Source organism: Jaculus jaculus, chromosome 7 (genome assembly GCF_020740685.1).
Source record: "Jaculus jaculus isolate mJacJac1 chromosome 7, mJacJac1.mat.Y.cur, whole genome shotgun sequence".
In the NCBI taxonomy this organism is placed as follows: domain Eukaryota; kingdom Metazoa; phylum Chordata; class Mammalia; order Rodentia; family Dipodidae; genus Jaculus; species Jaculus jaculus.
In genome coordinates, this window is record NC_059108.1 from 127,567,282 (window position 1) to 127,582,666 (window position 15,385).

The 15,385-nt window shown below is 41.4% G+C and overlaps 1 protein-coding gene across 3 annotated transcripts in view; it reads left to right on the forward strand.

Annotated features, from left to right (window-relative positions):
- The window catches only part of Trip11 (thyroid hormone receptor interactor 11), a 97,134-nt gene that overhangs the window by 21,297 nt on the left and 60,452 nt on the right, over positions 1-15,385 (forward strand). For 2 of the 3 annotated variants that reach the window (XM_045154811.1, XM_045154812.1), the window contains exons 4-7: positions 3,369-3,647; positions 9,449-9,505; positions 11,249-11,414; positions 11,905-12,258. In XM_045154811.1, coding sequence (XP_045010746.1) covers positions 3,369-3,647; positions 9,449-9,505; positions 11,249-11,414; positions 11,905-12,258 — 856 coding nt within the window. The remainder of the gene's footprint in view (positions 1-3,368; positions 3,648-9,448; positions 9,506-11,248; positions 11,415-11,904; positions 12,259-15,385) is intronic. The other variant, XM_045154813.1, reaches the window with a different exon arrangement.

The window sequence follows — 15,385 nt, forward strand, 5'->3', positions numbered from 1 at the left end:
ATTACAATTACATTATTCTTACTTCACTATTTTTTTAGATTCATTAAAGCATTGAAACAATGTTGAATTTAATAAAACTAGTAAAGCTTTTCTATTAAGTTTATATTATATTAACTGACCTTTGTGAAGACTAATTTCTGTTTTCCACAAGAATAAGTTGTTTGTGTGGTGTGTTTGTATGTGCATATTCTGGTGTGTGCATGAATGTGCATGCGTGTGGAGGCCACAAGCTGCTCTTGGTTGTCTTTCTTGATCACTCTCCACTTTATTTATTTTTTGAGGTAGGGTCTCGCTTTATCCCAGGCTGACCTGGAATTCACCACGTAGTCTCAAACTGCTCTCCAACTCACAGCCATCTTCCTACCTCTTCCTCTCAGAGTGCTGGGATTAAAGGTGCACCCATCATGCCTGGCCTCTTCACTTTACCCAGAATAGTTAAAAAAAATTTATTTGTGTTTGTGTGCAAGTGTGTACCAGACACTCTTGCCACTGCAAACATATGCCAAATGCATGCACCTCATTTTGTGTCTAGCTTTACATAGGTGCTGGGGAATTGAACCTATGCTGGCAGGATTTGCAGGCAAGCACTGAACATAATTATAGGCAGGTCACCACACCTGCCCAGCATTTTTGTGGGTTTTGGGTTCTGAACTCTCATCCTTATGCTTGTATTATAAGTTTTTTTATCCTCTGAGCCATCTCCCCAGCCCAAAAGAAGAATTTTTTAAAAAGTATTTGCTTACATTTGAGCAGAGAGTGAGAGAGGGAGAGAGTGTACACACCAGGATCTCTGGCCATTGGAAACTGACTCCAAATACATGTGGCACATTTAGCTTTATGTGAGTACTGGGGAATCAGGCTTGGGCCATCAGGCTTGATAAGCACACACCGTAACCACTGAGCAGTCTCTCCATCCCCCAAAAGAAGAATTTTGTTTTTTGATGTAGGGTCTCTCTCTAGCCCAGGCTGACCTAGAATTCACTACGTAGCCTTAGGGTGGCCTCAAACACTCGGCAGTCTTCCTACCTCTGCCTCCCAAGTGCTGGGACTAGAGGCATTTGCCACCACACCCAACTTATTTTTAAATATTTTATTTTTTAATATTTTCCTTTCTCCCTCCTTCCCTCCCTCCAGAGCTTTTAGTCACTACAAATGAAGTCTAGATGCATGTATCACCTTGTGCATCTGGCTTTATGTGGATATTGGGGAATCGAAACTGGGTCCCTTAGGTTTTCCCGCCAAGTGCCTTAACCACTAAGCCATCTCTCCAGCTCCTAAATATTTTACTTTTATTTATTTGAGAGAGAGAGAGGGAGTCAATGGGCGTGCCAGGGCTTCTAGCACTGCATATGAACTCCAGATGCATCTGGCTTATATGGGTGCTGGGGAATCAAACCTGGGCCCTTAGGCTTCGCAGACAAGCGCCATAATTGCTAAGCTATCTCTCCAGTCCAAGAATTTTTAAGGTCAGGCTTTTAAATTTTAATTAATTTATTTATCTGAGGGAGAGAGAGAGAGAGAGAGAAAGAGGCAGATAAGAGAGAATGGGAACACCAGGGCCTCCAGCCATTGCAAATGAACCCCAGATGCATGCACCACCTTGTGCATCTGACTTACATGGGTACTGAGAAATTGAACATGGGTCCTTAGGCTTCGCAGGCAAGCACCTTAACTGCTAAGCCATCTCTCCAGACCCCCCCCCCCCCGCCTTAAGAAGTTTTAAAATAAAATATTTCCATTATCTGTTGCTTATAATTTCTGATACCATGAAATGTTACTTTATCATCTTTTTTTTTTTTTCCAAGTTTTTTGAGGTAGAGTCTCACTCTAGCCCAGGCTGACCTGGAGTTCATTATGTAGTCTCAGGTTGTCCTTGAACTCACAGTGATCCTCCTACCTCTGCCTTCTGAGTGCTGGCGTTAAAGGTATGTGCCACCACACCTGGCTTATCATCTATTTTCTTTAACAGACTTTCTTTTGAGAGAGAGAGAGAGTGAGAGAGAGGGAAGGAGGGAGGAAGAGACACAGAGAAAGAAGAGAATGTGTATGGGTACACCAGGGCTTTTCTTTTTAAAAAATGTTTTTCTTAAGTTTTAGAAAATTTTATTTATTTAAAAATAATTTTATTATTTATTTGGGGGAGAGAGAGAGAGAGAGAGAGAGAGAGAAAGATAGAGAGAATTGGTACACCAGGGTCTCCAGGCATGGCAAACAGACTCATGATGCATGCACCACCTTGTGCATCTGGCTTACATGGGTACTGGCGAATTGAACCTGGGTCCTTAGGCTTCACAGGCCAGTGCCCTAACCACTAGGCAATCTCTCCAGCCCTTTATTAGTTTTTGAAGTTCTAGGAATAGAATTCAGGACCTTGTATATGCTGGATAGTTTAAGTTGTTTTGGATTAGTATGATCATTTATAATGACTTTTTCCTTTGTAAAAAATGTATTTTGTGCTGGGCATGATGGCGCACACCTTTAATTCTAGCACTCAGTATGTAGAGGTAGGAGGATCACTGAGTTTGAGGCTACCCTGAGATTACAGAAAGAGATCCAGGTCAGCTTGAGCTAGAGTGAGACCCTATCTCGGAAAATGAAAAAATAGTCATGAATTCTATCTAGGTCAGCCTGGGCTAGAGCCAAGACCATACCTTAAAAAACAAAAACAAAAGCAAACTGTGCTCATGGATTCAGAATATGGGTACTGTGCCCTCCATAAATGGGATTGGGTTTTCACTGGCCCCTCCCTTGCAGCCACTGGTAAAGCCAGGGCCTCTTTTAATGTGTATTTCATTCTAAGACTCATGAGCTAATATTTAGGTGGACTGTTTTATCTTAAGAAGATTAGATTTATAAATGAAACATTTTTTTTTCCTAGCTGTATTGTAGCGACCAGTACAAAATCACCTCTGATTCATAGAATGCTTTAAGACTAAATCAACTGCAATCAGTTATGTAAGTCTCCCAGCAGGAGAGTTTCAGGGAAACTTCTTTGAATGTGTAAACTGATACAGCTTTCATTTTCTTATCATTTAAAGTTTGTTAATCATAAACAGAGCTCTAAGAAATTTACTTGTATAATCCCCTACATAGACAATAAACCCATGTTTCACTGAGAAATTTATTACTTTAGTTAACATTTGACTGATCTTCGTGGTATTTAAAACATTATCTGTGCTTTAACTTTGGTAATTGTTTTAACATACAAATTGTGTGGTTAGTGTATTATGAAAGACATAGATTTACTTAGCAGAATACCAGTACTGGGTAATCTTATGTAGATCACTCATATCTTTCAACATAATGAAGTTATAAAAAGGCTAACATGTGTTTTTGAAGTACTCTAAAACATGAATCATGAATAACAGGTGGAAATCGGCCATCTTAAAGCCAGGCAGACGGCACTGCAGGAGCAGTTGCTGAAGCTACAGTCAGCTGCCCAGTCAGCGTGCTCAGGACCCACTAGCGTGCCCACAACCACTTCGTCCTCTTCACTCGGTTACGGGATTAGTCATCATGCTTCAGCTTTCCATGAAGATGACATGGACTTTGGAGACATCATTTCATCCCAACGAGAAATAAACCGACTATCAAATGAAGTTTCAAGACTTGAATCTGAAGTTGGTCATTGGAGGCATATTGCTCAGGTAGATAATCTTTGCATGTATGTGTGAAAACTGAGTGAGTAAAAATGCTAGTGCAAGGTGGGTATGGTGACACACTCCTTTAATCCCAGCACTTGGGAGGCAGAGGTAGGAGGATTGCTGTGAATTCAAGGCCACCCTGAGACTACATAGTGAATTCCAGGTCAGCCTGGGCTAGAGCGAGACCCTGCCTTGAACAACAAAGCAAAGCAAAACAAAAATGCTGGTGCTGTCTGGAAAGCCATGCCAAGCATTTATCTTCAGAAATAATCCTTGACTAGAAGTTAGAAAAGTTCTATTTGTGTGGTAATTCTGCACATAGCTTTCTGAGGGATTTTGGTTAGGTCCCCTGTTCTCAGTCAGCTTCTGTACAGTATTTGAGAAAAACAGCAGTAATTGTTTAAAAATAAAATGTTATAAACCCAGGATTTAAAAGGTAAAAATTGAATTCAGGCAGGATCTTCTCCTCTGTAGGATTTGAGGCTTTGCTGGTGGAAGCAAAGAGTGTCTGGGTGCATTGTTTTGAGACTTCTCTAGGATTTTGTGGGAGAGTTTTTTTTTTTTGTTTGTTTGTTTGTTTGGTTGGTTTTGAGGCAAAATGTCACTGTAGCCCAGTCTGACCTTGTGCTAATGGCAGTCCTCCTACCTCAGCTTCCCAAGTATTGGAATTAAAGGCCTGCACCACCATGTCTACCTTGTTTGAGGTTTAGTAAGCTCTAGTGATACTTAAAATGGAAATCTGACTTCTACTACCATAAACTTGTTTAATTAATTGTGTTATTTCTCATGCTCTAGAAATGGAATACTGGCTATTTTGAGCTATAAATTTTCTTCCAAGGAACCTTTTTTTTTTTTAAATGAGAGAGAGGGAGAGAATTGGCGTACCAGGGCTTCTAGCCACCATAATTGAACTGCAGATGTGTGTGCCACCTTGTGCACATGTGCTACCTTGCACATTCATTAATATGTATGTCTGGCTTATGTGGGATCTGGAGAGTTGAACATGAGTCCTTAGGCCTGACAGGCAAGTACCTTAACTGCTAAGCCACCCCACCCCCGTTTTTTGTTTTTGTTTTTTTAATTAAGTAGAAACTTTTATGGACACATCATGTGTTGGTACCATTTCCCTATTCCCATTCAGTTGAGGGCTATCCTCCATGGGATGGTGGTATTCACCATGGGGTTCAATGTAGGGACTTCCTCTAGCTCAGGCTGACCTGGAATTCACTCTGTAGTCTCAGGCTGGCCTCGAACTCACAGCATACCTCTGCCTCCTGAGTGCTGGGATTAAAGGCATACACCATACCCGGCTAAAACAATATTGATGCAGCTGCTAGGAGTTGTCACCCTTGTTGGTGTCAGATTCATAAATATTTATTTTACAGAAAAAGAGAGAGGATAGATGGCATACCCGGGCCTCCTGCCACTGCAAAGGAACTCCAGATACATGTGCCACTTTGTGCATCTGGGTTTACATGGGTATTGGGGAATTGAACTCAGGCCCTCAGGCTTCGCAAGCAACGTCCTTTAACCGTGGAGCTATCATTCCAACCCCTGTTGTTTTGTTTTTGAGGCAGGGGTCTTCTGGAACTAACTCTTTAAACTAGGCTAGCCTTAAACTCATTGTGATCCTCCTAAGTCAGCCTGAGTTCTGGGATTACAGGCACAATCCACCATGCCCCGCTTCCAAGGGTTCTTTTTTTTTCTTTAATATTTTATTTATTTATTTGTAAGGAGAAAGAGGACGGGAGGGAGAGAGGGGGAGAGAAAGAGAGAGAAAATGGATGTGCTAGGGCTTCCAGCCACACTGTAAATGAACTCCATATGCATGTGCCATTTTGTGCATTTGGCTTTTTGTGGGTACTGGGGACTCAAACATGGGCTGTTTGGCTTTGTAAGCAAGTACTTTAATGACTAAACCATCTGTCCAGCCCCAAGGGATCTTTTACTAACAACTTCCATGATTATAAAAAAATATCCCATGATAATGCCCTCCCCCTCCCACCACTTTCCCCTTTGAAACTGCATTCTCCATCATATCCCTTGTCCCTCTCAATCAGCTTCTCTTTTATTTTGATGTTATGATCTTTTCCTCCTATTATGATGGTCTTGTGTAGGTAGTGTCAGGCACTGTGAAGTCATGGATATCCAGGCCATTTTGTGTCTGGGGGGAGCACCTTCCTTTGGCTCTTACATTCTTTCCTCCACCTCTTCCACAATAGAAATTGAGCCCACAAGGGATCTTTTTGTTTTACATATCAGATTTCACATAACATGGAAGTTATTAGTAAGCATTAGAATAAACTGGTACATTGTTCATTTGAATTTAACTTCAGTAAAGGAAAAAAAAAAAAAACCCATAGTACATATGTATACTTTGGTATATAAAAACCCACAGTACCTAAGCACACATTAGGATATAAAAACCAATAGTTCCTACGTACACATTGGTATATAAAAACCCATAGCACCTAAATACATTTTGCTTCCCTTAGGGTTTTTTTTTTTCGAGGTAGGGTCTCACTCTAGTCCAGGCTGACCTGGAACTCACTATGTAGTCTCAGGGTAGCCTTGAACTCATGGAGATCCACTTACCTCTGCCTCCTGAGTGCTGGGATTAAAGGTGTGCCTCACCATGCCCAGCCCATCTCCTAAGTACGTTTTGGTACATAAAAATCCATAGCACCTAAGTACACTTTGGTATATTAAAAACCCATAGTAAGTTGGGCGTGGTGGCGCACGCCTTTAATTCCAGCTCTGGGGAGGCAGAGGTAAGTGGATCCCCGTGAGTTCGAAGCCACCCTGAGACTACATAGTGAGTTCCAGGTCAGCCTGGACTAGAGTGAGACCCTACCTCCAAAAAAAAAAAAAAAAAAAAAGTAAAAGTACCTAAATATATAAAACTCCATAGTACCTAAGTACATGTTGGTATATAAAAACCCATAGTACCTACGTACACATTGGAATATAAAAACCAAAGCAGGGCTGGGGAGATGGTTCAGTGGATAAAGCACTTACCACACAAGTGTGAGGATCTGAGTTTGCAGCCCCAGAAACCCATGTAAAGTGGGATGCTGCACAAACATTTGTAATCCCAGTGTGCCTGTGGTGAGGTGCAAATGGGAGAATTCCCCCAGAAGCTTGCATGTCAGCTAGCCTGACAAAAGCAGTGGTGAATACCAAGAGACCTTGCTTCAGACAAGGTGAAAGGCAAGAACTGACACCTGAAAATTGTCCTTTGACCTCCACACACACGGGTACCTATGCATGTGGACTTAGACACACGAACATGCACATCATACCCACACGTCAAAAAACCAAAAAGCAGCCAGGCGTGGTGGTGCACGCCTTTAATCCCAGCACTCGGGAGGTAAAGCTAGAAGGAGCACAATGAGTTCAAGGTCACCCTGAGATTACATAATTAATTCCAGGTTAGCCTGGACCAGAGTGAGACCCTACCTCAAAAACCCACCAAAAAGCAACCCAGAAACTAACTCAAACTATGTCTTTATTTTTTTTTTTTACAATATTTTTAAATTTTATTGGTGGTGGTGGTTTCTTGCTCACCATGTTGCTAGACTTTCCCAGTACCCATAGCCTTAAATAGGAGTTGTATATCTTATCTTCCACAGCAGTAGTTTTAAACTTAAATGTCTAAGAATAACCTTGAGAACTTTATAATGTCATAGGTTTTCTGCTATACTTTAGGGGCCTTTGATTAGGTAGCCTGCTTTAGGGCCTTAGAAAGTGCATTCAAGGGCTGGAGAGATGGCCTAGCGGTTAATGTGCTTGCCTGTGAAGCCTAAGGACCCAGGTTCCACTCTTCAGAACCTACACAAGCCAGATGCACAAGGTGGAGCATGTACATGGTGGTGCATGCGCACAGGTGGAACATGCCTGTGGAGTTTGTTTGCAGTGGCTAAGGTACTGGCATACCAACTCTCTCTCTCTCTCTTTCATTCTTTCTCTCATAAAATTAAAAAACAAACAAACAAAAACTGCATTCAGGCAAATAGATACTTCTAGGCAATTCTAACAATCTGAGGAATGCATTTTAAGAAACATTGGGGATGGACATGGAGGTACATTCTAGTATTTCCAGTACTTGAGAGGCTGATGCAGAAGGATTGGCAGCTTGAGGCTACCTTGGGAGACTTTTTTTTACTAGCTGGACTAGGCCAAGTACAATCTCACATAGTTCCAGCCAATTACTGTATCTTTTTATGTTTCCAGTGGTATTAATGCTCACTCTGTACCATTTATGATTTTAAAAAGTTATTTATTTGCGTGCGTATTTGTGCTTGAGGCTACCAGAGTCTCTTGCCTCTGTACATGGAACACCAGATGCGCCACTCTTTGCATCAGGCTTTATGTGGGTGGCCACTGAGCTATCTCCACAGGTCCCCATCTGTGATATTTTATTTTTAAATTTTATTTTTTATTATAATAGGCGCACCAGGGCTGCTGCAAATGAACTCCATATGTATGTGCCACCTTGTGCATCTGGCTTATGTGGGTCCTGGGAAATCGAACTTGGGTCCTTTGGCTTTGCAGGCAGGCTCCTTAACTACTAAGCCATCTCTCCAGCCCTTTTTTTATTTTTATTTTTTACTTTTGGTTTTAGAGGCTGGGTCTCACACTAATCCAAGTTGACCTGGAATTGACTCTCTAGTCTCAGTTTGTCCTCAAACTCTTGGCAATCTTTCCACCTCTGCCTCCTGAGTGCTGGGATTAAAGGCGTGTGCCTACACCCAGCAAGTTTCATTTATTTTTGGAATATTTTATTAATTTATTTGAGAGAGAGAGAGAGAGAGAGAAAATGGGTACACCAGGACCTCTAGCTACTATAGGTGAACTCCAGATGCATGTACCGCTATGTTCATCTGGCTTACATAGGTTCCAGGGAATTGCACTTGTGTTCCTAGGCTTCGCAGACAACTGCCTTAACCACTAAGCCATGTCTCCTGTCCCTCTTTTTTTTTTTTTTTTTTTTGAGGTAGGGTCTCACATTAGGCTGACCTGGAATTCACTCTGTAGTCTCAGGGTAGCCTTGAACTCACAATGATCCTCCTACCTCTGCCTCCAAGTGCTGTGATTAAAGGTGTGTGCCACCACACCCGGCCCATGTCTTGTTTTTAAAATAGGGTCTTACTGTAGTCTAGGTTGACCTGGAACTTACTCTATTGCTCAGGCTGGCCTTGAACTCAAGGTCATCTGTCTACCTCCACCTCTTAATTGCTTGTTGCAGAAATTATAAGAATGATCTGCCATGATTGGCTCTTTTCTTGAGACAGGATCTCACTCTTTAGCTTTGGCTAGGCTGGAACTCACTCTGTAGTTTAGGCTAGCTGGAATCACTATGTAGCCTATTTAGCCCAGGCTAGTCTTGACTTCATGAAAAGCCTCCTGCCTCAGCTGGGATCATACGTATGAGCCACCACACCTGGCTGTAAAGTGTGTGTGTGTGTGTGTGTGTGTGTGTGTGTGTGTGTGTGTATTTAATTTAAACTTTTTTATTTCTAAGCAGAGAAAGACAGGACAGGGAGAGAAAGAGAAAGCGAATGGTTGCACCAGGGCCTCCAGCTGCTGCAAATGAACTCCAGATGCATGCACTACTCTGTGAAGTTGTCTTTACCGTGGGTACTGGGGATCAAACCAGGGTCATTAGGCTTTGCAAGCAAGTGCCTTAACTGCTGAGCCATCTCTCCAGCCCTCTAACGTATCTTTTAATAAGGTTGGTTTAGGACTATTTCTCAAAAAAGAAATCAGTATAATTTTCTAATTCTTTTTTCTAAACTTCTAAGGCACAAGGAACAGACTCTGATCAAACTGAAATCTGCAAACTGCAAAATATTATTAAGGTAAATCAAATAGTTGATTGCTAATGGGTATTATGCATCTCATAACTGTATATTAAAAGTATGAGCTGAGTTAGTAAAAGTCAGCTATAAAAATGTTTAAATAGATTAAGAAGTTCATTTTTAACTCATTCTTTTTAACTGTCTTATTCTTATGAAAAGTATATCCAAAATCATTTGGTTGTGAATATTTTTCAGTAAAATTTGTCTTTTATAGTTCTGTGTATTCTACTGTAGCTGATAAAATGTCTTTATTAGAGCAGATTTCCGAGGTTGATGGCATTTACAGGGTTAAGGTTGAAGAGTTTTAACAACAATAGTAATATTATTTATTAGGCAGATTCATCATGACAGTGAATTATGAGGGCAGATTATAGAATCAGGTCTGTGTGTGAATCCTGGCTTATCCTTTCTCAGCTGTGCTGCCTTTGGCAAGTCCCTTCACCTCTCCTTGCTTCAGTTTAGAAGCAGTAAATCCAGCCTCAACAGGAATCCCTGAAGGAGTGTTCTGAGGTCTCAGCGTGGTCCTTACGTGCACAGGGCTAAAGAATAACCATCCTGTGTCTTCTCAGGAAATAGAACAGGTTCTTTATAATTAGGGTTCTTGGTGATAAGCGACATAAATCTTCTCTGGCTAAGTATGGCTAAAGAAGATTTTCTGGAAGGACCCCGGGGTGGTCTGTGTCAGAAGGGTCGGGAAAGGAAGCAGCTTGGGGAATGTAGTGGGTCCCATGTCATGCCGCTGTCATGCTGCCTCCTCCCACGTCGGGTTCCTGGAGACAGGTTCTCTTCAGCTTTTAACAGTGGGGGTATTTGTACCCCTGGCAGGGGGAAGGCCGAGCAAGAGAATAGCAGTGGTAGGACAACGTGTATGCAGCGGAGAACCCAGATCCCTCACAACAAGGTTAGTTTTGTTAGTGTCACAGATTAGATGACACAACTCAATGACAGTGTAGCGCTCTGAGACCATAGCACTGTTGTAAACTTGGACTAAGTGCCAAAGAAGAAGAAAGTGATTTAGTTCTGCTCATTGCCAAACGTTTGTAATAATGTCACTGCTTTCAAGATTCAGGGTCAGCTAGAGGAGCTTGGTATGGTGGTGCACCCCTGTAATACCAGTAGTCGAGAGGTGGAGGCAGGAGGTGGCCATATGTTTGAGGCCAGCCTGGACTACATAGTGAGTTTCAGGCCAACCAGGGACACATAGCAAAACTCTGTCTCAAAGAAAACAAAAAATGATGGGCCAGATGTTGATTGAGTCTGGTAATGATGGATGATGATGTTAGGAAAAGGAGGTACCTGGTGACAGGTACTAGGGAGCTGGGGAAATGAAAGTTTTGTTTATCTTTTGTTATAGTGGTGTTTTTTTTTTCTTTGAGATAGGGTCTCACTCTAGCCCAGGCTGACCTGGAATTCACTATGTAATCTCAGGCTGGCCTTGAACTGACATCGATCCTTCTACCTCAGCCTCCTCCCAAATGCTGGGAGTAAAGGCATGTGCCATCATGCCTGGCTTTGTTTCAGTGTTTTCTTAATGGTACCTCATTAAAAGCAGAAAAATTGTGGTTAATGCCTAAGAAAGGAAGAAGTGGAATGTTTCAGAATTGCACTACATTGGAGACTGGTTAAATTCTTTTCAACCTTGATATGTTCAGAGAATTTTAATAGTACAGACTTTAAACAACAGTTAAATAGCATAGATAAATTTACTGATCATAAATGCGCTTAATCTGTTGTTTTTTAAAGGAACTTAAACAGAACCGAAGTCAGGAGATTGATGACCATCAACACGAAATGTCAGTATTACAGAATGCACATCAGCAGAAATTGACAGAGATTAGTCGTCGGCATCGAGAGGAACTAAGTGACTATGAAGAACGAATTGAAGAGCTTGAAAATTTGTTACAGCAAGGTGATTAGCTTTATTAATTTTCTAGATCAGCTGACATAATTCAGTGACAAATCTAGCTTTGTCAGACCAGAACACTGCTGTAAACTTGGGCTAACAAGCAAAGAACAAGAAAACGACTAGTTCTGTTCAGTGCCCAAAGCTTGCAGTGGTGCTACTATTTTGAAGTTTCTGCAGAAGCCAAGCCCCTTTTTGTTGTAGTTACAACTGAATAGATTTCTTTGCATTGTTTTGTGATTATACTTCTGTGATAAAGATAGTTTTGTTTTCTTTAAAACTCCAGGTATATAGGGTTTTTGTTGATTGATTTAGTTGTGTTTCTTTAACTCTTTATTTAAAAAATGCTTAGTTTATTATAGTAATTTAACTTTTGTTTAAGTTTTCCAAAGTTCTAAACTCTTAAATCTTCTTGTTGTATATAGCTACTTATTTTTGGACTTGGCATTTGATTCTCTCTCTCTCTCTTTTTTTTTTTTTTTCTTTCATGTTTAAGGTGGTGCAGGGGCTACAGTAACTGATCACTCTACAATTCATGAGATGCAGAAAACTATACAGAGTCTACAGACTGAAAAAGTAGAATCTACCAAGAAAATTGAAGAACTGGAGGATCAAATAAAAGACATAAGTAAAAAATTGTCTTCTGCAGAAGATGACAGAGATGTCTTAAAGAGAGAACACGAACAGCTAAATGTGGAAAAGAGACAACTTCTTGAGCAGTGTGAGAGCTTGAAACTGGACTGTAACAAATTGCAGGCTTCTGCTGTGAGTAATGCTGTGACAGAAGAGGAGCAAGTCACTTCACACAGTTCCTCAGTAGAAGTGCTCAGATTACAGCAAGCTCTGACTGGTATAAAATGTTTGGAACTTATTTCTTATTGGTATTTCGTTGAATACTATCTAGTTCTTTGTAGAAACAAGCGCTTGAATAACTGAATCCTTTGTGACATTTGTGGAAATGATTGTAACTCAAGTAGACTTGTTTGGTTTGGAGTCAGCACTGTAATTAATAGGTGACATAAAGGAGCTTTCTACCACAAAGGCTAATGAATTTGAAAGGTGTCTCTCCATCTCCTTTCCTTATTTAAGTGTTGACCTGGAAGTTGGTGATTTAGAAAGGCAGGCAGATTTCAGAGAAGTGTTTATGTATATAGACATTGTTGTAGGTAGATGTGAATCTGTTTCTTCTAATGTATACAGAACTGACTACTTTGGAATACTGTCTCTCTGCTCCCTCTACCCCAGGGTTTCTCTGTAGTCCAGGCTGACGGAGAATTTACTATGTAATCTCAGGGTGGCCTTAAACTCACAGCAGTCCTCCTACCTCTTGCCCTCCCTACTGCTGAGATTGAAGGCATGTGCCACTAAGTCCAGCCTTTTCAATACTTTTTATAACTCTGAAGGGCCCAGACTCTCCAGTTAGTGATACAACATAATATCTGTAGGAATCCACTGCTGTCCTTTGAAATGACCTGCTATATTGAAGGAAAGGCTTGGTAATAAGATCCATTTTTTTCTAAAGTTTTCCATGTTCTAGATAACCTTAGTGGTTTAGATACTAGTATTCTGAGTGTACATAAATAAATAAATAAATAAACAATGAAATAGACAAAGAATTTGTAGTCTTTCATGATGAGAAAACATAATGGATGCTTTTCAGCAGAAAAGATACAATGGGGGGCCAGTGTTTGAGGTAGGGTCTCGCTGTAGCCCAGGCTGACCTAGAATTCACTGTGTAGTCTCAGGGTGGCCTTGAACTCAATGGCAATCCTCCTACCTCTGCCTTCCAAGTGCTGGGATTAAAGGTGTGCGCCACCATTCCTGGCTAAAAGATGCATTTTATGTGGACTTTTTTTCTCTTCTCCATTATAAACTCTATGAGCTCATTCATTCTTGCTCTGGAAGTTTCTATCTCTGTGTTCTTATAGCTATACCCATATCTGTATCCCACATGCCAGTTCATGAGTTCCTGATTTGGATGACCAACTCTAACACATGGATTTTCAAACTAAAATGAATTTCAAAGTCAAGTCATCCTTTCCTCCTATTCCTTTCCTAACCTTGGCAATTTATTTATGTCTCAAAGCAAGAGTTCTAGAAACCACCACTGACCGAGTCCTGTAGGTGTTATTTCCTTAGCTTCTCTCTTTGAGTGATATTTCAGAATTGCATCCCAGAGGAACTCCAGGGTGTCCCACAGTGCACCAGTCTGGGGCTGCCACTCAGGCAAGCGAAGGCAGTGCGGTGGGGTTCTCGGCTTCTATGCATTGGCCTTCCATTGGAGAAGCTCTTCTTATCTTATAATTTATATATCAAGTTAGGTGATCCATTTTGAGTTTATTTGTAGACTCAGTGTCAGGTGTGGTGGTGCATACCTTTAGTCCTAGCACTGGGGAGGCAGAGGTAGGAGGATAGTAATGAGGGCTATGTGAGTGACTAGTTATAATTTGTATCTGGTCCAGAGTGAGTGTTAGAAAAGTAGTAGCTATTTAGTCTCCACTTGTTATTAATCCTTCTTCAGTCCATTTTATTTTTATCCTGCTGTCAGAATAAATTTTCAGAAATGTAAAACAAGCTGTTCTCCTACTTTAAAAAATATTTTTATTTATTTATTTGAGAGAGAGAAAGATACAAAAATAGGCAGGTAGAGAGAGAATGGGCATGCTAGGGCCTCCAGCCTCTGCAAATGAACTCCAGATGCATGTGTCCCTTGTGCATCTGGCTTACGTGGGTCTTGGGGAGTCAAACCCTGGGTCCGTTGGCTTTGCAGGCAAGTGCCTTAACCGCTAGGCCATCTCTTCAGCCCTCCCCTACTTTTGTTTTTTTTTTTCTTTTGCTTTTCCGAGGTAGGGTCTCACTCTGGCCCAGGCTGACCTGTTGTTCATTCTGTATTCTCAGGGTGGCCTTGAACTCACAGTGATCCTCCTACCTCTGCCTACTGAGCGCTGGGATTAAAGGTATGCGCCACCACACCTGGCTTTATTTCTAATTTTTTTGTTTTTGTTTTTGAGGTACGGTCTCACTCTAGCTCAGTCTGACCTGGAATTCACTATGTACTCTCAGGGTGGCCTCAAACTCATGGCGATCCTCCTACCTCTGCCTCCCCAGTGCTGGGATTAAAGGCATGCGCCACCACACCTGGCTTTATTTTAAAATTTTATTTATTTATTAGAGACAGAAAAAGAAAGAAAGAGAGAGAATGGGCACGCCAGGGCCTCCAGCCATTGCAAACAAACTCCAGACACATGCGCCACCATGTGCATCTGGCTTACGTGGGACCTGGAGAATTGAACCAGGGTCCTTAGGCTTTGCAGGCATGTGCCTCAACAAGTAAGCCATCTCTCCAGCCTCCTCCCCTACTTTTTATACTTGACTGCTCTCTGAGAACTTCAAGATAAAGTCTGAACTTCTTTAGTTGGATATGTTTTACCTGCTTCAGTCTGATCCCTGTCTGCTTCTTTAAACTCTTCCCATCTCTCAGCATTGTGAACTTCAGCCTTATAGTACACTCTGTAGCTCTTGAAAGCAGTATTGTCTCTTAGCTCTGTCTTTTGTATTTGCTGTCTTCTTTGGATACAACAGTGTTCCTTTTTTTTAGCCAGCTCTTTTTCTTTCTTTCTCCTTGAGGGTAGAGTCTTGCTCTAATTGAACTGGACTTCACTATGTAGTCTTAAACTGACTTGCAACTCAGATTGATACTCCTACCTCAGCCTCTCAAGTCTGGGATTAAAGGTGTGTACCACCACTCCTGGCCAGTTCGGTTTTTTAAAAATTTGTATTTGTGTGTGTGTTTGTGTCTAAGTATGGGTGTGTGGAGGTCAGGAGACAACTTTTTGGTCAGGCCTTGCCTTCCACCACATTTAATGTAGGCTTTTTTTCCCCTGGATTCTCTTTCTGCTCTTTTTTGCTTTGTTTGCTATGAACTTCCAGGAAATTCTGTCTCCATCTCCTATTTAGCTGTCAGTGTCAACATGCTA